The 22190-nt window shown below is 44.0% G+C and overlaps 1 protein-coding gene across 1 annotated transcript; it reads left to right on the top strand.

Annotated features, from left to right (window-relative positions):
* Window positions 1–1969: 1969 nt before the first annotated feature.
* Window positions 1970–16819, top strand: ZNF852 (zinc finger protein 852). The gene is made up of 2 exons (XM_057706582.1): window positions 1970–2015; window positions 12294–16819. Exon 2 carries the CDS (start codon window positions 12308–12310, stop codon window positions 13745–13747), a length of 1440 nt encoding a protein of 479 aa, XP_057562565.1. The 5' UTR covers window positions 1970–2015; window positions 12294–12307; the 3' UTR covers window positions 13748–16819.
* The last annotated feature ends 5371 nt before the right edge of the window (window positions 16820–22190 follow it).

Below are 22190 nucleotides of genomic sequence, written 5' to 3'. Positions count from 1 at the left end.
TCATCAGTAGCTCTCTGGTGCCAGGATCCATTCTCTCTTTCCATCCTTGGTGGCTGGGGCACTGAAAAAGAACCTGGGGAGCAGAGCCTCAGGGCACAGATGAGCTTCCCTCCTAATGGAAGATGAGTTGCCAACATGCTGAGGCCTGGCACTAGGATGCATGTACCAGAGGGCAACCAGGACAGCTACCTGGCCCCTTGGCGCAGCAGCTTGCACGTGTCTCTGATGGTAGCAGGTGGTCTTTATGGCATTGGCTCTACACGCTCCAGGTTCTCTGGTGCTGCTGATAGAAGACATTCGCTCCTGCAGGGGCTGCACAGTCTCCTGATGTGGCTTCAGCTCTTCTTCAAGTAGCCTCTCTACCCCCAAACCTGCTCCTCCAGGATTTCACATATTGGCAAATAGCACCACTGTTCACCCACTACGTGAGCCTAGTTAGAACTCATCCATAAGGGAAAAGAGCTGGAAGCTGTGGGAAGGTAGAGTTTTGTGTGCCTGTGGCTGGGAATAAGCAAGCACCCCTGGTTGTGGTGGTGATGGGGGCAGAGACTGTTCTGGAACGGAGCCTCCCTGAGGATCTGGTTCCCCTTGTTGAAAGGGGCTCCAAGGAATAATAAGTGGTCCCTTTAACAGCTCCTTTTGGCCAGCCTGGCCCCTATTTTGACCCCTGGCTTTGTCACCAGAAAGAGACCCACACCTGGACAGAGGCTAACCTACTTTCTCTTTTTGTTCCCACACCACAGTCTGCTAATCTATGCCACAGCCACGCTTGCTTAATAGAAAGGAAGGCAGAAGACCACATAAGCAAAACCGAAGAACCAGCTGTGGAGCCCTATACCAAAGTCACAAGACCAAATTCCGGAGTTATCTCAACCCCTATAGCAATCTTTGACTCTTGACTTGGGCTAGCCGATTAACCTGACCCCATATCAGGGAAGGTATTCACCATATAGGACCCTAGCCTATCACATTTCGCCTTATGGTGCACTGACCAATCGATTAACATCATTTTCTTAGCAGGCATTTTCCTTGTCTTGGGGTTATAACAGTGGGTTGCCAGCTCACTGGAGGGCCAGCTCTCCCTGGTCTGCCAGGAAGTCATCCTGCTGTTTACAGTGCCCCTCACTAAACTCTGCCCTTTGTTTTCAATAAACTCACTCTCTTCTGAAATGCTTTGTGTCTGGAAATTCTTTTCCAACCCGTGCTCAGACCGTGACACCAGCCTGAGCCAGAAAGGCCCAATATGGCAAGTCAACTCTCCTGAACCAGTTCTAGCCTTGACCATGAGGGCAGCACCTGTGCAGGTGAGACCTCAAGTGTACGAAAGTTTGCTTCATTACCATGCTAGTATCTCTGCCCAAAGTGGAGACTTGCACTTTGCTAGGCACAACTAGTGCTGAGTGCAAGGGAGCCCAAAGGACTGCTCATGCTCCCAGTGTTTCTGGAAATCTCCACCTCTTCCTCCAAATTCTGACGGCGCACCCACCTCTTACCCCTTAAAAGTTGCAGGCTTCCCTCCCTCAAGGGGAAGGAGCCTTTAGTACAGGAGCTTTCCCCTCCTCATTCCTTGATCAACAAAACAAAGCTTCTGCTCTGCTGAACCTCGAGCCAGTAGCACCTGGCAAGGAAAGGGCCCAGCTGGGGTCCACCCAAGCAGGAGGGGATCCGAAACAGCTTTGATGCCATTCTCCTCTGGGGGAGGGAGCCCTGGAGGGAAGCCCTGCACACACATTGGGAGGGGTGTAGGAAACCAGGACAAGACTGATAGAGCTTTGGGGCACGAACAGAAGGCGGGCGTCCAGTGGGTTAGGTGGGGAGTGTGGGGGACAAGCCAGGCAAGGCACTGGGGCCCAGGAAAAGCCGAGATGTTGGCCCTCCCAGCTTCCTAGAGAGGCCGAGAGGCCCGGGGCGGTGATGCGCGTGCGCGGCACGGGCCAGCAGAGAGCCGCGAGAGGCGCCTGGTGCGGGGCAGGCGGCGCACTCGGGGGACGGAGCAGTGCTGTCTGCGGGAGCCGGTGAGCAGAGCGGCGGGGGGCAGCGAGGGCTGCCGTGCGGGCGCGGGGTTCCGAGGGGGCGGCGGGCGAGGCTCGGCCTGGAGGCCGCGCCCGGGCGGGGGTCTGGCCTGGAAGCCCGACCCGCGCGGGTGAGGGTATGTCTGCCTGCGCTTGGCTGCCCCGGGCGCAAATTTGGAGTAATGGTTTCAGCGTTTTATCACTGCTCCCAGTTATGCAAACAAAGCGTACTCATTGCAGATAATTAGGTGACGCGGGTGAGCGTAAGAAAAGTAAAAGTAACTTCAGTCCGTTCATGTTTTCGTCTGGAGGCTTCCTGACCTTTTAAAATTTGTGCATGATTACGCAAAATCTTATACGTATATGTAAATTTTTTTATTACGAAACAGGATCCTACTATTCCTTAACATTTTTTTTTTAGTATTGTAGTAAAACAATGTTGTGATAGTATATGCATAGCATTTACCATGATACATAAAAAGTTGCCATTTAAAGTGTATAATTAAGTAGCATTAAGTACATTCATACTGTTGCTTTTTGAAAATTGTATCTTCAGCTTCCTGAATGCATTTATTCCTATATTGGTTAAAATTGGTGCCAGCATTATGACACCACTGAGATATATACTTGCAAATATAATCAAAGTAAAACATTTTGTTTGCAGTTTATTTCGTATGCTACACATTACATGAAGCTGTAAATGCTGAGCAAGTGATATTTGTGCAGAAAAATTGCAAATTCTTTATTAGGGTGATTATCTCTGTTTTCAAAATAAAAGAGTAAGTACGTATAAAATGCAGTTTTTAAACACAACAGCACTAGCCTAAAACCAGTCTACTGTCTTCTGACACACAGACCTAAGAGTTAAGAAAATGTTGTCCTTCCTAAGAGTGATGGCAAGGAAAAGAACACCATCCTCTTTCAAACTGTTTGCAGTTCTGTTACCAATCAGGGTTCTGTTAATAGAAATTGATAAGAGGCCAGACAAGAAATTCAGGATTCAGACAAGGCACCAGGAGAGAGCGAAAACAAGTAACAGGTTTCCTTGTTCCCTTGCTTGGGGGTGGGGGTGAGGGGCGGGGGTCCTGCCTGAGGGGTGGCTTAGATGGTCTGCCCACCCTCTGTGGTGCTGTGTGCAGAGTGCATGCACTATTCTCTGCTTTTGCTCCCAGCTCCTCATAAGTTGGGTTTTTGGTCTTATGTTGTTCATAATTTGCCCCAGCGTCTCATGGATGCAATTATTTTTAGCCCCTTATAGTTTTGTATTTTGTTGCTGCAGGAGATGTTTGTCCAGGTATAAGCACTGCAGCAAAGGTCTCAGCCTGTCTCATTTTCAAACTGAAAACTCCTTGGTGTTAGGTCATTTATTTTGCAAGGAAATAATTTGCTTAAGGATTTCAGGAAATTTCCATTTGTTATACACGTGTTTATCTGTGTGCATTTTCAGGGACTGACAAATGAGGCTGCTCTTACATGTTGTTCTTAATGCTGAAGAAAGGCAGACAAACTTTGGTTTAAAAAGTAAGCCAAAAAGGACTTCCTAGGTGGCACAGTGGTAAACAATCCTCCTGCCAATGCAGGGGACACGGGTTCCAGCCCTGCCCTGGGACAATTCCACATGCCACGGAGCAACTAAGCCCATGTGCCACAACTACTGAGCCTGTGCTCTAGAGCCTGTGAGCCACAACTACTGAGCCCATGTGCCACAACTACTGAAGCCCACGTGCCTAGAGTCCATGCTCCACAGCAAGAGAAGCCACTACAATGAGGAGCCTGAGCACCACAGTGAAGAGTAGCCCCCACTCACAGCAACTAGAGAAAGCCCGTGTGCAGCAACGAAGACCCAACGCAGCCAATAAATAAATAATAATAATAATTAAAAAAGTAAGCCAAAAAGATGGGATTGTTTTGAAGATAAACCTCTAGATGTACTTATAAGGAAGGGAAACTGACAAAAGAATGAAAAATAGTACCTATGCCACAGTTAAGTTTTCTGTGGCTCTGGTATTCAGGAAATATTAGTGCCTGAGTGTTCTATGCTGTCATACTCCAGAGCAAAAATACAGAAAATGTAGTAAAATGTAACTCATATCACTTTGCAATCTTCAGTATTTTTAATATCGGAAACTGTCTGAAAGAGGTCCCTCAGCTGAGTCACCATGTGCTCAAGAGTGAATTTTTGAGCTTATACTTTTCCTTCCCTGATCTTAGACCTCTTATCCTCCTTCCTCATTTTATTTTACTGCATAAGACCTGTCGCTGTCTCTATCTCATTGTCTGTCTTATAAGCTGGTCAAGCAATGCTTTTTGTCTGCTTTATTCACTGCAGAGACCTTAGTGCCTAAAACGTAAGAAGTGCTCAGTAAATATTTGTAAAATTAATGAAAGAAAGAATACAATTGGAGATTATAAGGATTGACAGGACTCAATACCCTTATTGCCAAGTTAATCCTTATTATCTAGGTGTTAATATTTCTAGGTAGAAATAAACACAGTAACAAACTTCTTCAGTTGAAAACCCTTTTTATTTTGGAACTTCCCTGACGATCCAGTGATTAAGGGTCCAGTGATTAAGACTCCGAGCTTCCAGTGCAGGGGGCACAGTTTCAGTCAGGTTCAATTCCTGGTCAGGGAACTAAGATCCCGCATGCTGTGCTCTACAGCAAAAAAAAAACCAAAAAAACAAAAACCATCAAAAAGCAAACAAACGAAAACCAAAAAAACCCCCAACCTTTTTATTTTGAATAATTGTAGACTGACAGAGGGTGTCAGAACTTTACAGTTCCCTTTATTTTTACCTGTTTTACCTAAAGGTAATATCTTGCATTAACCATAGTATAACATCAAACTTAAGAAATTTACAGGGGTCCAATACTATTAATTAAACTGCTGATTAATCCGCAGTTCATCGCTGCCTCGCTAATGTTCTTTTTTTGTTCCAGGATCCAATCTAAAATCCCTCATGCCATTTAGCTGTCGGGTCTTCTTGTTCTCCTTCAGTCTGTGACAGATCCTCACTTTTGTTTTTCATGATCTTGACGCTTTTGAAATATTTTGTATTTGTAATTTTAAAATGACCTTCGATTTGGTTTTGAAAGATGTTCTCCTGCTTAGATGAGGATGATGTTGATAGTAGATAAGTCTTTCTGGTGATACTGCTCTTGATCCGGTATTTCTGTCAAGTTTCATCACTGAAAATTTACTGTCTTTCCTTTGTAATTAGCAATTATTTTGAGGAAGACACTTTGAGACTTTGCACAGAAATATCCTTTCTCTTCAATTTTCACCCACTAATCAGCGTTTCTTAGTGGATCTTGCCTAGAGCAGTTATTATTGTGATGTTCTTCTAGGTGCCTTTCATTTCTGTTTTTTCTTCTACATTTATTAACTGGAATTCTTTGTGAGGAAGAGTTGTACCTTCTCTCCCTTCTGTTTATTTACAGTGATGTTGGGTGTTTGTTTTGGGGTATAATGCAGTGTAATGTTGTTTATTTTGTGGCTTAAATTATTCTAACTTTGGCCATTGGGAACTCTTTCACGCTTGGCTCCTGTTTCCCCTTACATGCTCCCATCCTTTTTTGTGTCTTTTTCTGATTTTCAGGCACCACATGATACTCATCTTGTATTCTTACCTCCCCCAGCCCTGGAATCAACCATGTCTGCAAGGATTCCTGGTTTTGTTTATTGTAGAATGGTATTGAGAAACCAAATTTTGGGCACTAGGTTGAGCTCATTTCTTAATTGGCAAGTTGGTATAAATATTATTTTAACATTTTAAATGTGTAGTAGAAGCAATCTTTCTTTAGTGGCAATTGTCTTAGAAACTTGTTTGCTTATTATCAGTATATAAAATAAACTTTATGTACTCTCTCACTGGCAGGAAAAACATAAGAACAAGATACTACTTAATGAAGATTTTAAAAAGAAATCAAAATTACATGATATAAGATGATAAAGCAAAATGACAGAAAGAAGAAAATGTCCCTGAAAAACGCCCACGTGATTGCTTGGGATTTCCCCTGTTCTTTTCCAAGCCATTTTCATTTGGGAATGAAACTGGGTGAAGGGATGAAGCTGTGGGGGAGAAGAGGCCTGATCCATCTCAGGTTGCTCCCCAGGCCTGCAGGCTCACATTTGTGGTATAATTTTAACAAGTTGATGAATGAAGCTTTTCTTCTGTCCTCAAAAGCTGGTTGGGACCTGGAAGGAACCCTGAGGCGTTAGGATACTTGAATTTAATTGGGCAGTTTCAGCTCACTGGCCCCCAGGTCTTTACTGTGATGTGGGGCTTTCATTCAGACTTTGAAAGGCCCAGGAGGTGGTTCACTTTACCCATGTTCATGGTTACAGAGGCTGGGCTCAAAGGGCTGGAGTCCTTTGCCATCTTCACAGGCAGTTGCCCTCATTTTTCTGTTGGTCCATCTTCTCCTCACTTCTTTACAAATACTTCACTGACCTCTTTGGACATCTCTGCAACAGCTGCTTCAGAACAGGTCAGCTTGGAGGCTTATGTTTGGTGCTGATTTCACTGTGGGTCTTCATTTCCTGAGAGAGGTCAGTGCCATTTATATTTCCCACTGGATGCGTTTCTTCAAAATATTTCTCTCTGGCCTCCAGTTCATTCTGTTGAGTCTCACTCCCAGATTTTTCTTCCCCTGAGTGTCTTTCTCTTCCCCAGTCTGTTGTGCACGTTTGGCTCTGCCTCTTTCTCCGACCCTCAGCTTCCTCCTGAGCAGCTGTTTCTGCTCCTGTCGGTGCTGCTGGCCACAGCGAGGCTGGAGCCTGCCCCTGCCGCTCCGGAAGCACCTTTCCTTCTCAGCGTGTTGTTTTTGTGTCTTCACGTCTCTTTTTATAGGGTTTGGTTACGTACCTTATCACTTCTCAGTTGTCCTTTGCTTTTGTTTTCTCTGTATACTTATTTTCCTTACCCCACTCCTTTCTTTCACAGCAAAGCTTCATTTCTCTGCCCAAACTTCAGCAGCTTCCTCAGCAGGCATGATCCCAGAGTAGTTCTTCAGTTGACTCTCCATGCCCTTGTAGCAGCACTGCAGTTTCTTTTATCTGGGTGGTGATAGGCTTTCTGGTGTGAGCCCTCTTCCCATCTCAGTTTATGGTCATCTCTTTTTTGTCAATCCTAGCAGTGCTTGCTGAGTCCAGGAGACAGTGAATAGGCATTGGTCTGTAGCAAATATAGGAGATGATGGCCTCTGTTTTAATCATGGGTGAATGTAGTGATTTTTTAAAAAAATTTGTGTAACAGCGGTGGGAGATGGAAGGTTCCATGCTCTTAGGGAAAGCTAGCTGTCATCTGTGATTTGGTACACAGGGCAATGGGGCCAATTTGCAACAGGTGCCAAGGCCTTCTGTCCATGCAGTGTTCATATATAGTCTGAGGTATGGGTCTAACTTCATTCTTGTTTTGTTTTGTTTTGGCTGCATTGGGTCTTAGTTGCCGCACGCGGGATCTTCCTTGAGGCACACGGGCTTCTCTGTAGTTGTGATGTGCAGTTTTCTTTCTCTAGTTGTGGCATGCAGGCTCCAGGGCCCATGGGCTCTGTAGCTGTGGCATGGGCCCAAGAAGGCCTGGCCTCTGTGGTTTGTGTCATGCAGGCTCTCTACTGAGCCCGAGCTCAGTAGTTTTGGTGCGTGGGCTTAGTTGCACCAAGGCGTGTGGGATCTTAGTTCCCCAACCAGGAATTGAATCTGTGTCCCCTGCATTGCAGGGCAGATACTTTACTGATGGACCACCAGGGAAGTCCCTAACTTCATTCTTTTGTATGAGTACATCCAGTTGTCCTAGGAACATTTGTTGAGAAGTCTCTTTCCCCTTTGAGTGGTCTTGGGATTTCCATCCAAAATAAGTTGACTGTAGATGTATGGGTTTATTTCTGGAGTCTTAATCTATTTCACTGATGTATGTCTATCTTTATGCCAATATCAAAGTGTCTTGATGAGTGCTACATTGTCAAATATTTTTGAAATTGTTAAGTGTGAGTCCTTTTTTTTTTTTGGCTGCATTTTACGGCTGGCAGGATTTTATTTCCCTGACCAGGGATTGAACCCAGGTCACAGCAGTGGTGAAAGTGCTGTGTCCTAACCACTGGACTGCCAGGGAATTCCCTCAACTTATTTTTATTTTTCAAATTTCTTTTGCCTTGTACTGGAACTCTTGAATTTCCAGTGAATTTTATTATCAGAGTGTCAGTTTCTACTAGGGTGAGTCAAAAAGTATCAGCACTCTGGCTGTAGAATTTATTTTTGTTAACCTTTAGAAAAGACAAATGCATCATTTTTCAACATAATCTCCTTGCTTTTCAATACACTTTGTCCGTCTGTCAACAAGCTTTCGTATTCCCTCATTAAAAAATGTTTTGGGCTGAGCTGTGAGCCACTGATGCACTGCTGTCTTCACTTCTTCATCAGAAGTGAATCGTCATCCTCGTAGGGCTGCTTTCAGGGGACCAAACAGGTGAAAGTCAGATGGAGCAAGGTCAGAACTATAGGGAGGATACTTTAACATCTCAAAAGGAAGTTTTTGCAGAGTGTCGACAGTGTAGGCAGAAGTGTGTGGACGTATATTGTCATGCAATATCACAACGACCTTGGATAGCAGTCCTCTGTGTTTAATCTGAAGTTTAGGCTCAGCTCTTTAATAAGCATCTCACAAGCAATGTTGATTGTTGAACCTTTGAGCCATGGCTGATTTACAAATGATTTGTCACATAATCCACTGTTGCTTGTCTTTTCGACAGAATCTGTCTATTTGACAGAATCTGTCTATTCGACAGAATCATTTCACGTGTACGCTCAGTGTTGTCATCAGCTGTGGACGTGGACAGGCGTCCAGCTCCTTCTTGATGGCTAACCCTTGTGCAACCTTCCTTGAACTTCTCTGTCTATTCATACACACTTCTTCTCGACAGAACACTTTCTCCATATTGCACACAAAGCCTTTGATAAATAACGTTACCAGGGACACCCTCTGACTACAAAAAACGAATCACTGCACACTGCTCTTCTTTTGTGCAAATCACAAGTGAGGCATCCATTTTTGCTTACACTACAGTTACAAGTGAACTGATGTAGCATGTTCACACCTGCATAGCAGTGACTGGGGAGACAGTAGCCTTGAACAGAAAGTGCGGATCAGACAGTGCGACCAAAGAAGTTTTAACATAACCGAAGTACGGATAATTTTTGACTCACTCTTGTAGAAAGGAACCAGCTGAGTTTCTGAAAAGGATTGTGTTGAATCTGAATATCAGTTTGGGGAATATCTATTAGGTGCGGTTTTAAAGAAAGGAGAGAGTAAATTAAAGGTTTTGAGCAATGTCTGGAATCATTTAACAAAACATGGGATGATAGAAAATGAAGATGGTGAGAAGATGCGTTTTTGACACTGAATTTGTGCTAATATGGAATACCAGGCCATTAGAGCTTGTGTTACATGTGGAGGAGAGAACAAGGAGCTGTGAGAGCAGCATTAGAGAATGGGAGCCCTGACACCTGTGACAGAGGGAAAGGGGAAGCTCTGATCTGAGGCCTGAACACCTGCAGCGTCCATGGCGAGAGGGCAGGTAAAGGAAGAGAAGGCAGCAATTGAGGGGCAGAGAGGTGGGGAGGAGGGCAGGCAGGCTGCTGCTGGGGAAGCCACGGGAGAGAGAAGGTGGTCAGAAGTGTAGCTTCCTTCTGGGAGTGGCAGGGAGAGGGCTGAAAGGAGCCGCCAGTTCAGTTTGACCAGGGACCTTCTGCGCCTCCAGGCAAAGCTCACAGCTCACAAAGGATAATACCTTTATGGAGTAGGGATGAGGGTCAGCGTATGTGGAGGCGCCTGGGTTCTCTTGAATTCACTTACTGGGATACAGACCTCATTGGAGCCATGAGTAGCGCTGGTCCCACTCAGAGCTTTCTTTGCTCCCTCAGCTCAGCGTGCTTCTCCGGTGCCTGCCCTTCCCCAAGGGGGAAACTTAGGAGACCAAGCAGTGGCAACGGTGCTTCGGATGGTCAGTCCCCAGGTGAGCTTCCTGAGTTCCAAGTCTGTGGCCCAGGAGTAGCTAGAGCTCATCTCCTGGGCTCGGGCCCATTCCAAGTCTGCTCCTGTGGCTTCCCCGCCTCATTGCTTCCCTTGGAGCTGGTCTCGTCCACTGAGTTCATGGACTGTATCTTGCTCTGAACTTATCCTTATGTTAATGTTTCCTTCCAGCTTCCCACCCTCCCCCCACCCTTTTTGCCACCAGGACCCGACTCTATGCTGTCAGTGCCCCTGATGACTCTACCCCTGACTGGGAATGTCCCTGAGCGATAGAAGCTTGTCATTCCCGGAGGCTTCAGTGTTTGAAATTCTGTCTGTGGACTGTACTCAGAAGTGAAAAGGTCTGGCACTGAGCCAGAGAGCCTATACCAGAACATCATGCTGGAAAACTGCTGCAGTCTGGCCTCGTTGGGTAATGACTCTGTTCCCCAGTAACTTAGAGTCTGCCTTCTCTATATTTTCTTTGCTATGTTCTTTCTCTTTTTTAACTTTTTATTATGAAGATATAAAGAGGCAAAGTGGAGAGAATAGTATGATGAACCCCTCTATGTCATCATCCACTTTAATAGTTATTAACATTCCCTTTATTATTAATTGAGCTGGGCTGCTTTAGTTAGAGTTTGTAGTTGGAAGGAGTAGAGAGCCATTCAGTTGTTGTAAGTAATGAACTAAGTTATTTACAATAAGACTAAAGGAATGGAAACCCTGAACAGACCAACCAGCTAGACCAGACTTTAGGAAGTAAAGCCTTGTGGGGACCTGGGGCCTCAGTGGCAGAAGTGAAAAGATTTTTGTGCTGGTGTCATAAGGCGGCTGCACCTGCATATCTGTTTTCTGCTCTCACTGATACCCATTCTCTTTACTCTGAATCTTTGGTACCCCTCTGAGCTCCTTCTTAATTAGACTTTCTGTTTCCTCCCACGTTCTGCTTCTGTGGCTCCTGGTGGCTTGCCTTCATGCAGCATTTCAGCTTGAGCTCTTGCTTGAATTTCCTTCATTTTGTCCTACCTTCAGTTCAGAATTTATGTAGAGGGACTCCAAGGGTGGTTCAGCCATTAAATATCACCTTTGTTTGAGCAGAACTTTGGCTCAGGCCACACAGAGATGATGACTACTCTACAGATAAGCTGCACTTGGGTCTAGTGCTTGGCCCTGGCCCAGTCACCTGTCATCCATCATGGGATGAGCTGGGTTGCTTGGCACAGCATGGTTGCCTCGGCTTTTCCTTTGGAAGGACTGGGGCAGGGCTGCTTCCTGGAAGGGGCTGTTGTCAGTGTAGGTTCTGGGGTTGACAGGTCTAGGACAGTAGCCTACTCTGGAGAGGGTAGGATTAGAATCAAGTAACCAGATATCTTTAACTTTCCATATGCTAAGGTGGTGTGATGGCATGTGGCCTTGGTTAAGATGTGAATGAAAGGAACCAATATTTTTGTGTTTAGCTATGACCATGATTGCTCTGCCTTCTCCCAACTTTTGTATTCAAGAATTCTAGAATTCAAAAGCAAATACTCAGCTGTTCAGTCTCATTATGACTCCAGATGATTGAAATACAAAACATGTATTTTGATTTATATTTCAAATTAGTGCCTTTGTTAATTTTTATAGAAGTGCCTACTGGCACCTACCAGTCCAGTGCTCCAGGGACTAGGGGGTGCCCAATTTTAGAGCTTACTCTCTCAACCAATACTTTTCCCTAGCCTTTCTGTACCCATGCTTCTCCAAATATTGTTAATATTCTTTCATACCAGAAACACTTCTTTTTGTACACTTTTTCCTAGTCATACCCTCATAATATAAATTTCCCTTCAGCTCTCATATTTGCCCACACTGTTTCTCATATTTGATTTAGGTATTTACTGCCACTCTCTCTCCTCAACATCTTGGCCGAGAACTGTGGAACCATGATGTCCCATGATTGGAAAGGATTTTAGAGTTCATTGTTTTACTAAGGAGACATCGTACCTAAGTGGCTTCTGGAAGAGCACACCACACTTTACTGTCTGGTCTCTTGCCTTCCAAGTGTCCTGTTCACCTGGCTGTGCCAGCTCAGCATCCCCCTGTCCTGGTAGCTTTTATGCGCTCCTCCACTGACCAGCTTCCCCTCTTTGTTTTTTGGTCCATGAGGAAAAATTTGAGCCATTTCCCATTTTCTCTCCTGTTGTTTTTTAAAGTACATAGACTCCTGATGATACTCTTTGTTCAGTAGGACAAGAAATGAGTAAAAGTTGTTTTCTCCTTTCTTTTGGCAGCAGGTGAAAACAGGATGGAGAGTTCACAGTTGCCCCCAACGCAGGAAATTTCTAAAGTTTCTAAGTCACCTGATAGGACCTCAGTAGTACTCTGTGGAGTGATTCCTGGAGGATCAGAAGCTGGGGATTCCTGTGAAGAGGCTTTAGAGAAGCTAGAAGCTCAACCCTTAAGTGAAGAAGGGACCAAACTGGAAAGTGATTTTTTGGAAATAACGCAGGAGGATAAAAATAAATCCACAAAAGATGAATGTGATGAATGTAGGGAACTTGGGGAACATCCAGATGTGTCCTCCAGTCCTGCAGAACATCAGGGAGTTCTGAAGGGACAGAAATTCTATCGATGTGATGAATGTGGCAAAGCTTTTAATTGGAGTTCACACCTCATTGGGCATCAGAGAATCCACACTGGAGAGAAACCCTATGAGTGTAATGAGTGTGGCAAGACCTTCAGGCAGACCTCTCAGCTCATAGTCCATCTCAGAATCCACACAGGGGAAAAGCCCTTTGAATGTAGTGATTGTGGAAAGACCTATCGCCACAGTTCTCATCTCATTCAACACCAGAGACTCCATACTGGGGAGAAACCGTATAAATGTAATGAATGTGGAAAAGCTTTCAATGAGAGTTCCAAACTCTTTGACCATCAAAGAACACATACTGGAGAGAAACCATATGGATGCAGTGAGTGTGGAGCTGTCTTTAGTCGGAGTAAAAGCCTTGTCCGCCATCAGGTACTTCACACTGGTAAGAAACCTTACAAGTGTAATGAGTGTGGGAAAGCTTTCTCTTCTAATAGAAATCTTATTGACCATCAAAGAATCCACACTGGGGAGAAGCCTTATGAGTGTAATGAATGTGGCAAGGCCTTCAGTCGGAGCAAATGTCTTATTCGACATCAGAGTCTCCACACTGGAGAAAAACCATACAAATGCAGTGAGTGTGGGAAAGCCTTCAATCAGATCTCACAACTTGCTGACCATGAGCGAATTCATACTGGTGAAAAACCTTTTGAATGTACTGAGTGTGGAAAGGCATTCAGTCTGAGTAAATGTCTCATTCGACATCAGAGACTTCACACAGGTGAAAAGCCCTATAAATGCAGTGAATGTGGAAAATCCTTCAATCAGAACTCATACCTCATTATTCATCAGAGAATTCACACTGGTGAGAAACCTTATGAATGTAATGAATGTGGGAAGGTCTTCAGTCATAATTCTAGCCTCATGGTACATCAGAGAACCCATACTGGAGAGAAACCCTATAAATGCAGAGATTGTGAGAAAGCCTTTCGTGACAGCTCACAACTCACTGTGCACCAAAGAGTTCACACTGGAGAGAAACCCTATGAATGTATTGAGTGTGGGAAAGCCTTCAGTCAGCGTTCTACTTTCAATCACCACCAGCGAACTCACACTGGAGAGAAGCATTCAGGTCTGGCTTGGTCTGCTTCTTAAGGCATGATTCTCTAAGACAGCAAGGAACTTTGGGTTAAGGTTTCTACATAAGAAGTGTATTCACCCTGGTCTCTGCTTGGAACCAGTAATCAAAGTGGGTCATTCCCTAAATGCTCTCTGCTGGTCATGAAGCTGGGAGAGTGGAATTTAACAGTGCAGTCCTCCTCCATTATTGGGAAAGTAAGGACTATACATTGCATGTGCTTGTAGGCTTCCCTTTTCTGCCCTCCCCCCACTTTTGGCTGCGCTATGTGGCATGTGGTATCTTCCCTGACTTGGAAGGGAACCTGTGCCCACAGCAATGAAAGCATGAAGTCCTAACCACTGGACCACTAGGGAATTCCCTCCTTTCACTTATTAAAAAAGTTAAACTCTATCTTGTATCTTAGTTTTGCATCCCGTAATTCTCAAGGAAAGAGATATTTCCTTATTCTATTCCACCTCCTCCATTTTACCATTTATATTTAAGTCATTCTCAAGACTCTGAGTCATTCTTTCTACCTAAGTGTGGCCCTTTTAAAACTACTTTAATGTAGACCCATATCACTTGTGTTCTCTACCCAGAAAAGCTTTTCTTCTTCCTGTTTGCCAGTCTGTGTCCCTTGAACCTTTAAGATCCAGGTTATCTCTGAAGGACTTTGTTCTTCAAATGCTCCTTTTTTTCCTCCTAACCCTCTGTTGATTGATCTCGATGTTTTGAATTAGCCTGTGCTATTATTTGCAATTGTTACGTAATTGCCTTGTCAATTCTCAATGCGATGCTTTTGTGTAACCTTTTATACTAACTTCATGTAGGCTTTGAGGTTGAGTATGGTTTCCTATTTCTTTTAGCATAGAGATAATGCTTTGCATATTTTAAGTTGTTAAATAACTTAAAATCTCACCTCTCCAATTGAACCATGCTTAAAGTGGGCATGAACTCCCCTTTCACCACTGGTCCTAAAACTTCTAAAGATGGTTATCAGGATATCACATACAAAGGCCTCATTCATATCTTCTACTTGTGTCCTTCAGAGTCTTACTACTATTCCCTTAGCCTCAAAGAACTAATGGATTTATGTTTTGAGTGTGTGCATGTGTACGTGTGTGTGTGTGTGTGTGTGTGTGTGTGTGTAGGTATTGGAGGCAGCAGTTGTGTTCCACTAACATGTACTTTGCCATGAATGCTGACTCCAGTTCTGTACTAGCTTTCTCCACCCTGCTGTTGAAGTAAACAAGAACAGCATCAAAGTTACTGCAAAGAAGACTCAATTTTCATGGCAATGATGATTCAGAATTTCAGTTACTAGCATTTTTGGATGTTTGGAATTAACAGTAATGTAGTTTGTGACAAGATAATAGAGTCACACTATTCTGATTTCCTTATCAACTAGTTCTGTCTACCTGCAACTGCCATCTGATTTCTAGGTGAGAGGTGGACCCTTAATTATAGTGATGATCTCCTGGGCCAACTTTTGTACCTCAGAGGCATAAGAAACAGAAAATCTTTTCAGGGGATTTTTCTCTTCTACAGTCATATATCAGACATAAGCTTTTTCTTTCCTAACTTGTAATAGGGCCTCAATGCTAGGGGATCTTTGCCTGGTATCTTCCTGCTTCCTCCTAGCAATATGACAGGATTGGCATTGTGGCGGAGGAGGAGGAGGAGGTTAGGGGGCAATGTCAGGCATATAACCTGGAGTGGAGAGATTTTTGTGAGCTGTGACTTATGTCTCCAAGACAGAGGAGAAGAAAGGGAACAGAGTTGAGGCTCAGGAAAAGGAGTAGATACAATTCTGGGTGAGGCATCTTAGACAAGGCTCGAAAGAACATTAACTAGGGACCTAAAAAATTACTGAACAGAGGACAGGACTGGAAACATGCCATTTGTATGTATTTTAAATTTCTATTATAGCTGTATTTCTGGTGTTTATTTTCATTTTTTTTTTTAAACCGATAGGACTTTCTTTTTTAAAATGTTTTACTTTGGAAGCCCCCAGATTCCAGGGGAGAGCCTAATCCCATATGAACACACAGGTCCATCCTTCTACTCTGATTTCAACATGACTGGTCATAACTTCAGTAGAACCCTGTCTGTTGAATGTTGTAATTTTTTATCTTCTGGTTTTGCTCATACCCTACCACACTAAATCCCTGGAGGGAGACCTCCAGCACTGTTCATAAGTGGTGGTGGTTGGTTAGCCAACCACTACCAGTCCAGGGTAGGTCCAGTAGAAGTGAATGTCCTCCCTTCCTAGAAGAGCACTCAGGCTCTTGGTTGCAGGAAAAGGGGCTGCGTTTGAAAGCCACACCTCAGCTTCTGTTGGTTATTGCTAGTATTTTAAAAATTACTGATTAAAAAAAAATTTACCTGGATCCATTTACCTCATTAGTTTTGAAGTGTTTTTTAGTTTCATTTCCTAGCATTTCTAGGTATACAATAAATAACAATTAGTGTTCTCTTAATTTCTAATCTGTATGCCACTTACGTCATGCACAGAGCACAGATATTTAAAACAACAACAACAACAAAGTTGAATAGTGAATAACAGGCATTCCATGTCTTGTTCCTAACTTTTGGGAGAAGGGTTTTCTAGCATTTCAAAGTTTTATATGGGGTTCACCTTCATTGTTTCTGATAAGTATTCTACTGTGTTTGGGACGTTTTCCTCTATTCCTGTTTTTAGAAGAAACAATATGTTATAATGGTAAAGAGCACAGATTTTGTGCCTGGAAGCCTAGGTTCAAATCCTGCCTCCACCACTTTCTTTAGGTGTGTGATCCTGGGCGAGTCACTTTGCTTCCTTTTGTCTTCCACGTGTAAAATGGAGCTACCTCATAGGACCTCGAGGATAAAATCAGTTCATAAGTGTAAGGCACAAAACAATACTTGGCATGGAGTATACACTATAGCAAGTTATTATTATACTTAAGTTTTCATTAGGAATGGATGCTATATTCTATCAGAATTTTAAAAATCTGTTGGTGTAATATTATGGGTGTTATCCTTTATTCTTTTTGTAACTGATTTTGTTGGCAAGTTTCCAAATAATTGAAATTTCTTTGCATTCCTGGAATAAAATCAATTTTTTCATGGTGATTGTATTTTATTTTTTAGGTACAGAATTTGATTCAGTTTGCTCTGCAAAGTGATTTTGGGAGGTTTTTTCCCCTTTTGTTACTTGGAAGAGTTTCTATAATGAAGGAATTATTCTTTGAAGTGTAAAAATAACTGGGCCTGATCCCTTTTTGGGAGGAAGGGGATTGGGAGGGACATATCTTTTGCAGCTGTTTTAGTTTGGGTTGCTGTAACAAAATACTATAGCCTGGGTGGCTTACACAACAGACGTTTACTCCTCACAGTTCTGGAGGCTGCGAAGTCCAAGATCAAGTTGCCAATGAGGTCAGGTTCTATTGAGGATCCTTTGAGTCCGGTCTGCAGACACTCACTTTCTTGCTATAGCCTCACATTGTAGAGAAAGAGAGCAGCTCTTTGTCTCTTCCTCTTCTAAAAAGGACATTAATTCCATCATGAATGCCCTACCCACATAAACTAATCTAACCCTAGTTACTTCCCAAAGGCCCAACTCTACATACCATCATTCTGGGGTTAGGGCTTTAACATGTGAATTTCAAGGAAAAAAAACATTTGGTCCATAAATTCTGCCTCTGGCTCCCCCAAATTCATATGCTTTTCATTTGCAAAATAGGTTAATTCCATCTTAACAGCACCATAGTCTTAACTCAGCATTAACTCGGAAGTACAGAGTCTCACCTAAGTCAGATACAGGCAAGATGGGAGCTACAATTCATCCTGAGGCAGAGTTCCTCTGCAGCTGTGAACCTGTGAAACTAGACAGGTTATGTGCTTCCAAAATACAATGCTGTGACAGTTGTAAGATGTTGTATGTTGGAAAAAACCTACAGTTCTTCCCTCCTGTGGTTCTCTCCTGTGTCACCCTTACTACTCAGAACATTTCAGTTCTGACACTTGGGGGTCACCAAATGTGTTTTTCCCCCACTCTGATTCTCTGCAGCACCAGTTGGGTGTCCTACAGTTTAACTCAATTCTGACACTACATGGAGGTAGTGTCAGGTCACACAGGTTAAGGGCTTAGTCTTAACAAGACACACACACCTTACCTGCCACCCCCACCAACTTTAGACACTAGTTCCAAGCCTAGTGCTACTGACCAATGAGCTATAGATCAGAGGTTCCAATGACCCCTCCTTTGGGTTTAACTTGCTAGAGTGGTCAGAGAACTCAGGAAAACAGTTTACTTATATTTACTGGTTTATTATAAAGGGATTTGATAAAGCAGCAGTCCCCAACCTTTTTGGCACCAGGAACCGGTTTCGTGGAAGATAATTTTTGCGCCGGCACCCAGGGTGGGAGGTGAGGAGGGATGGTTTTGGGATGATTCAAGTGCATTACATTTATTGTGCACTTTATTTCTATTATTACATTGTACTATATAATGAAATAATTATACAACTCACCATAATGCTGACAGGAGGCGGAGCTCAGGCAGTAATGTGAGCGATGGGGCACAGCTGTAAATAGAGATGAAGCTTCGCTTGCTTGACCACCGCTCACCTCCTGCAGTGTGGCCCGGTTCCTAACAAGTCACGGACCGGTACCGGTCCATGGCCCAGGGGGTTGGGGACCCCTGTAATAAAGAATACATATGAATAGCCAGATGAAGAGATCACATAGGGTAGGTCTGGGAGAGTCCTGAGCACAAGAGCTTCTGTCCTCTGGAGTTGGGATGCATCACCCTCTGGGGAGCTCTCTGAACCTGGTACTATTGGGATTTTTATGGAGGCTTCATCATGTAGGCATGGTCAACCATTAAGTCCATTCCCTGGTGGCACAGTGGTTAAGAATCCATCTGCCAGTGCATTGGACACAGGTTCAATCCCTGGTCTGGGAAGATCCCACATGCCTCAGAGCAACTAAGCCCATGCGCCACAACTACTGAGCATGCACTCTAGAGCCTGCAAGCCACAACTACTGAGCTTAAGTGCTGCAGCTACTGAAGCCCACGCGCCTAGAACCCGTGCTCTGCAACAAGAGTAGCCACAGCAATGAGAAGCCCCCGCTTGCTGCAACTAGAGAAAGCCCACACGCAGCAACGAAACACAAAGGCAGTCAATAAATAAATTAATTTTAAAAAGTCCATTCCCAGCCCTTCTCCCTTATCAAGAGAATGAGGCCGGGGGAAGGGGGCTGAAAATTTCAAGCACTAATCACGGCTTGGTCCTTCTGGTGACCAGCCCTCATCTAGGAGGCTACTCAGAGTTGCTTTATTAGAATAAGATGCTCCTATCACCTAAGAAATTAGAAAGGTTTCAGGAGCCCTGAGTCAAGAACCAGGGTCAAAGAACAAATATTAGAACAAAAGATGCTCCTAGTGCTCTTATCACTTAGAAATTTACAAGGATTTCAGGGACTCTGTGCCAGGAACTGGGGGCAGAGACCAATATATATTATCTCACACATTCCAATTCCATAAAGGAGAAATCAGAAGGAAGAAAGTGTGTTAGGGCCTGAGCAAGTTCAAAACTTAGCAAGATACATGAGATCTTAAGACTCAAGAATAATTCTATTTGGTTTGGTCTTCTGCCCTCCAGGGCCACTGAGGTGATGGTCCCACCTTCTGGACCCACTGTCTTATCAGAGCTGCAGGGGAGTCTTGCTCCCAAGCGTCTGGGTGGCTCTGCCCCCATGACTTCTGTGGAAGCTGTCTGGGCTGTCTGAAACTGAGGTAGTAATGCTAATGATCTCTGAATCACTTTTAGGGTTGTTCTTCCATTGCCTTGAAGAATAAGCACACTTTCAGAATCTCTCTGCACTTCTCATTTTAGAACTTCAGATGCAGTCATATTGGAGGTTGGGGTTTCAACATGTTAATCTAGGATGGACACAATTCAGTCCATAGCAGTTCCTCAATTCTCCTGCAATACACACCAGTGGTTGGCCTAGGTCTTCAGCAAGCCCAGTTATCCCCAAAATTACTTTTCATCCACTTCGTTGACATCCTCATCACTGGCCTGGCCAAGAAACAAGTTGACCAGTCCCTATATAAGGTCGTAGATCTTATGACACGCTGGAAGGCCTGACAACTCTGATGAGATGCAGGGACCTGCTCAAAAGTGAAGTTCCTGGGAGCCACCAGCTCAAAAGTGCAGTAATCAGAGGAGTATTTCTGATAAAGTCAATCAAAAACGGCTGTCCTTGGCAGCCCCCACCAACAAGAAAGAAGCTCCATAACTGGTAGGCCTGTTTGGCTATCGGAGGCAACATGTACCAAATGTCCCTTATGTCAAGGTTACCCACAAGACAGTCATCTTTGGATGGGGCCCCCAACAGTGGCAGACTCTAGAGGCTGTGCAATATGCATTGGCATGAACCCTGTCATTGGGACCAATGGTGCTTGCCAGCACTCTGGAGCTACACGTCTTGGTGACTTACCTGTGAGATTTGCAGCCTGTGACAACAAGAGACTGCTACTTGGGTACATCGGCCTCTTGGGTTTTGGACATGTGAATATCCAAGACAGTTGCCATATACACCCCCTTCAAGTGGCAACTCCTAGCCAGCTTTTGGCCCTAATGGAAATAACTCCTGCCACCAAAGCCTTGTATGTGACCTTAAAACCTGAGCTGCCCATCTTCACGTGAGTTCTCACTTATCCTACTAATAAAACAGGAAAGGCTCAGTAAAGTGCATCCATTAAATGGAAATATTACATCCAAGATCAAGCCTGAATGGGATTCCAGGGGGTCAGCCAACTCCATGAAGTAGTTGCCTTGCCAGAAAGGGCTGAACAGCCTGTAGGAACAGCCTGTAGGGACAGCCTGTCGCCACTCCTGTAGTGAAGTGCAGCCATGGCACAAAGATGTTCCAGCTGGTGGTATGGCTTGTGTTTGCACTTTTTTTTTTTTTAATGAGTTGGTCAGTCAGGTGAGGCCAGAGGAGGAGACAGAGGAGCAGTACAGAAGAAAAAAATGACCCAAACTTTATTATACTCACCGATCCTAGAGACAGGAGGCATGGCACTCCAGGCAGGGCCACATGGGAAAGCCATCTGGGTGGTGAGGAGGCAAGAGGCAGGGGTGGGGGGAATGTTTAGGCCATGATCTTTATACAGATTTTCAAGGGAAAGGCAAGGCAGGATTTGATGGGTTTGGGGCTGAATGGTTGGTTCCTAGTTGCCTAGCACCCGGCCCCTGGGATGATTAAGGCAGATGAATACTGTTCCCTGGGGTGTATGGGCCAGTAGAGGTGGTAAGGCTCTGGACTGATTAGTTTGCATATCACTAAGGGCCTCTGGTTTGCAAAGGGCCTCTGGCTGGGCCCTATGCTAGCTCTAAGAATTGGCTAGCCCTAGGAAGGGCAGTCTCCCCAGCCAGAATGGTTGTTTGGGGGATGTCAAACATCATAACACACAGAAAATTTTAAAAATATTTATTTTATTTTTTAAAACATTTTTTATTTTATTTATTTATTTATTTATTTATTTATTTATTTATTTATTTAATGGCTGTGTTGGGTCTTCTTTGCAGTGAGCAGGTACTACTCTTTGTTGAGGTGCATGGGCTTCTCATTGCAGTGGCTTCTCTTGTTGCAAAGCCCAGGCTCTAGGCACACAGGCTTCAGTAGTTGTGGCTCACAGGCTCTAGAGCACAGGCTCAGTAGTTGTGGTGCACAGGCTTAGTTGCTCCATGGCATGTGGGATCTTCCCAGACCAGGGATCGAACCTGTGTCCCCTGCATTGGCAGGTAGATTCTTAACCACTGTGCCACCAGGGAAGTCCTTAAAAAATATTTAAATACAATCAGTCCTCCGATGTTTTGGCATCATGTTAATGAAAGTTTGGGGTGATGATACCAGAGATGTTTAGAGAGTAGGACAAAGTTGCACTAAACAGCACAGAAAAGATTTTATTATGAGAGTAGAATAGAGTAACACAGGTAGAATTATAAGGAATCTCTGCAGGCCAGCCCATAACTAGTTTCCCATTTATATGGCATTAGCCAAGAAAAATAGATCTGAAATTTTGGGAGTCTAAGAGCCTCAAGATTAAGAAAAACCACCAATCACAAACAACTCACTGGGCTTTTCGAATAAATGCAACTGCTTCAGCTCTAGCCAATCAAGCAATTTCCTTGCTTTTCTTCCTCGTCCTCTTTATAAAAATCTTTCACCTAGCGCCTGTTGGTGGCGTGCTCCTAACTACTTCCAGATTGGTGCTGCTGATTTGAACTAATGTCTGCTCAAACTCTTGAAAATTTTAATGTCTCAATTTATCTTTTAACAGTACCAAGTGTTGGTGATGTAAAAGGGACATAGAAATTGTCATGCACTCCCAGTGAAAATAAGCTGAGTTTTTTTGCTTTGTTTTGTTTTTGTTTTTTGGCTGCACCTCGTGGCTTGTGAGATCTTAGTTCTCTGACCAGG

The sequence above is a fragment of the Hippopotamus amphibius genome, chromosome 13 (genome assembly GCF_030028045.1).
Source record: "Hippopotamus amphibius kiboko isolate mHipAmp2 chromosome 13, mHipAmp2.hap2, whole genome shotgun sequence".
NCBI lineage: Eukaryota > Metazoa > Chordata > Mammalia > Artiodactyla > Hippopotamidae > Hippopotamus > Hippopotamus amphibius.
This window is presented reverse-complemented; position numbering and strand designations above follow the sequence as displayed.

What these genes read in the sequence shown, in the direction of transcription:
- ZNF852 (XM_057706582.1), top strand. Translation starts at nt 12,308, where the DNA reads ATGGAGAGTTCACAGTTGCCCCCAACGCAGGAAATTTCTAAAGTTTCT.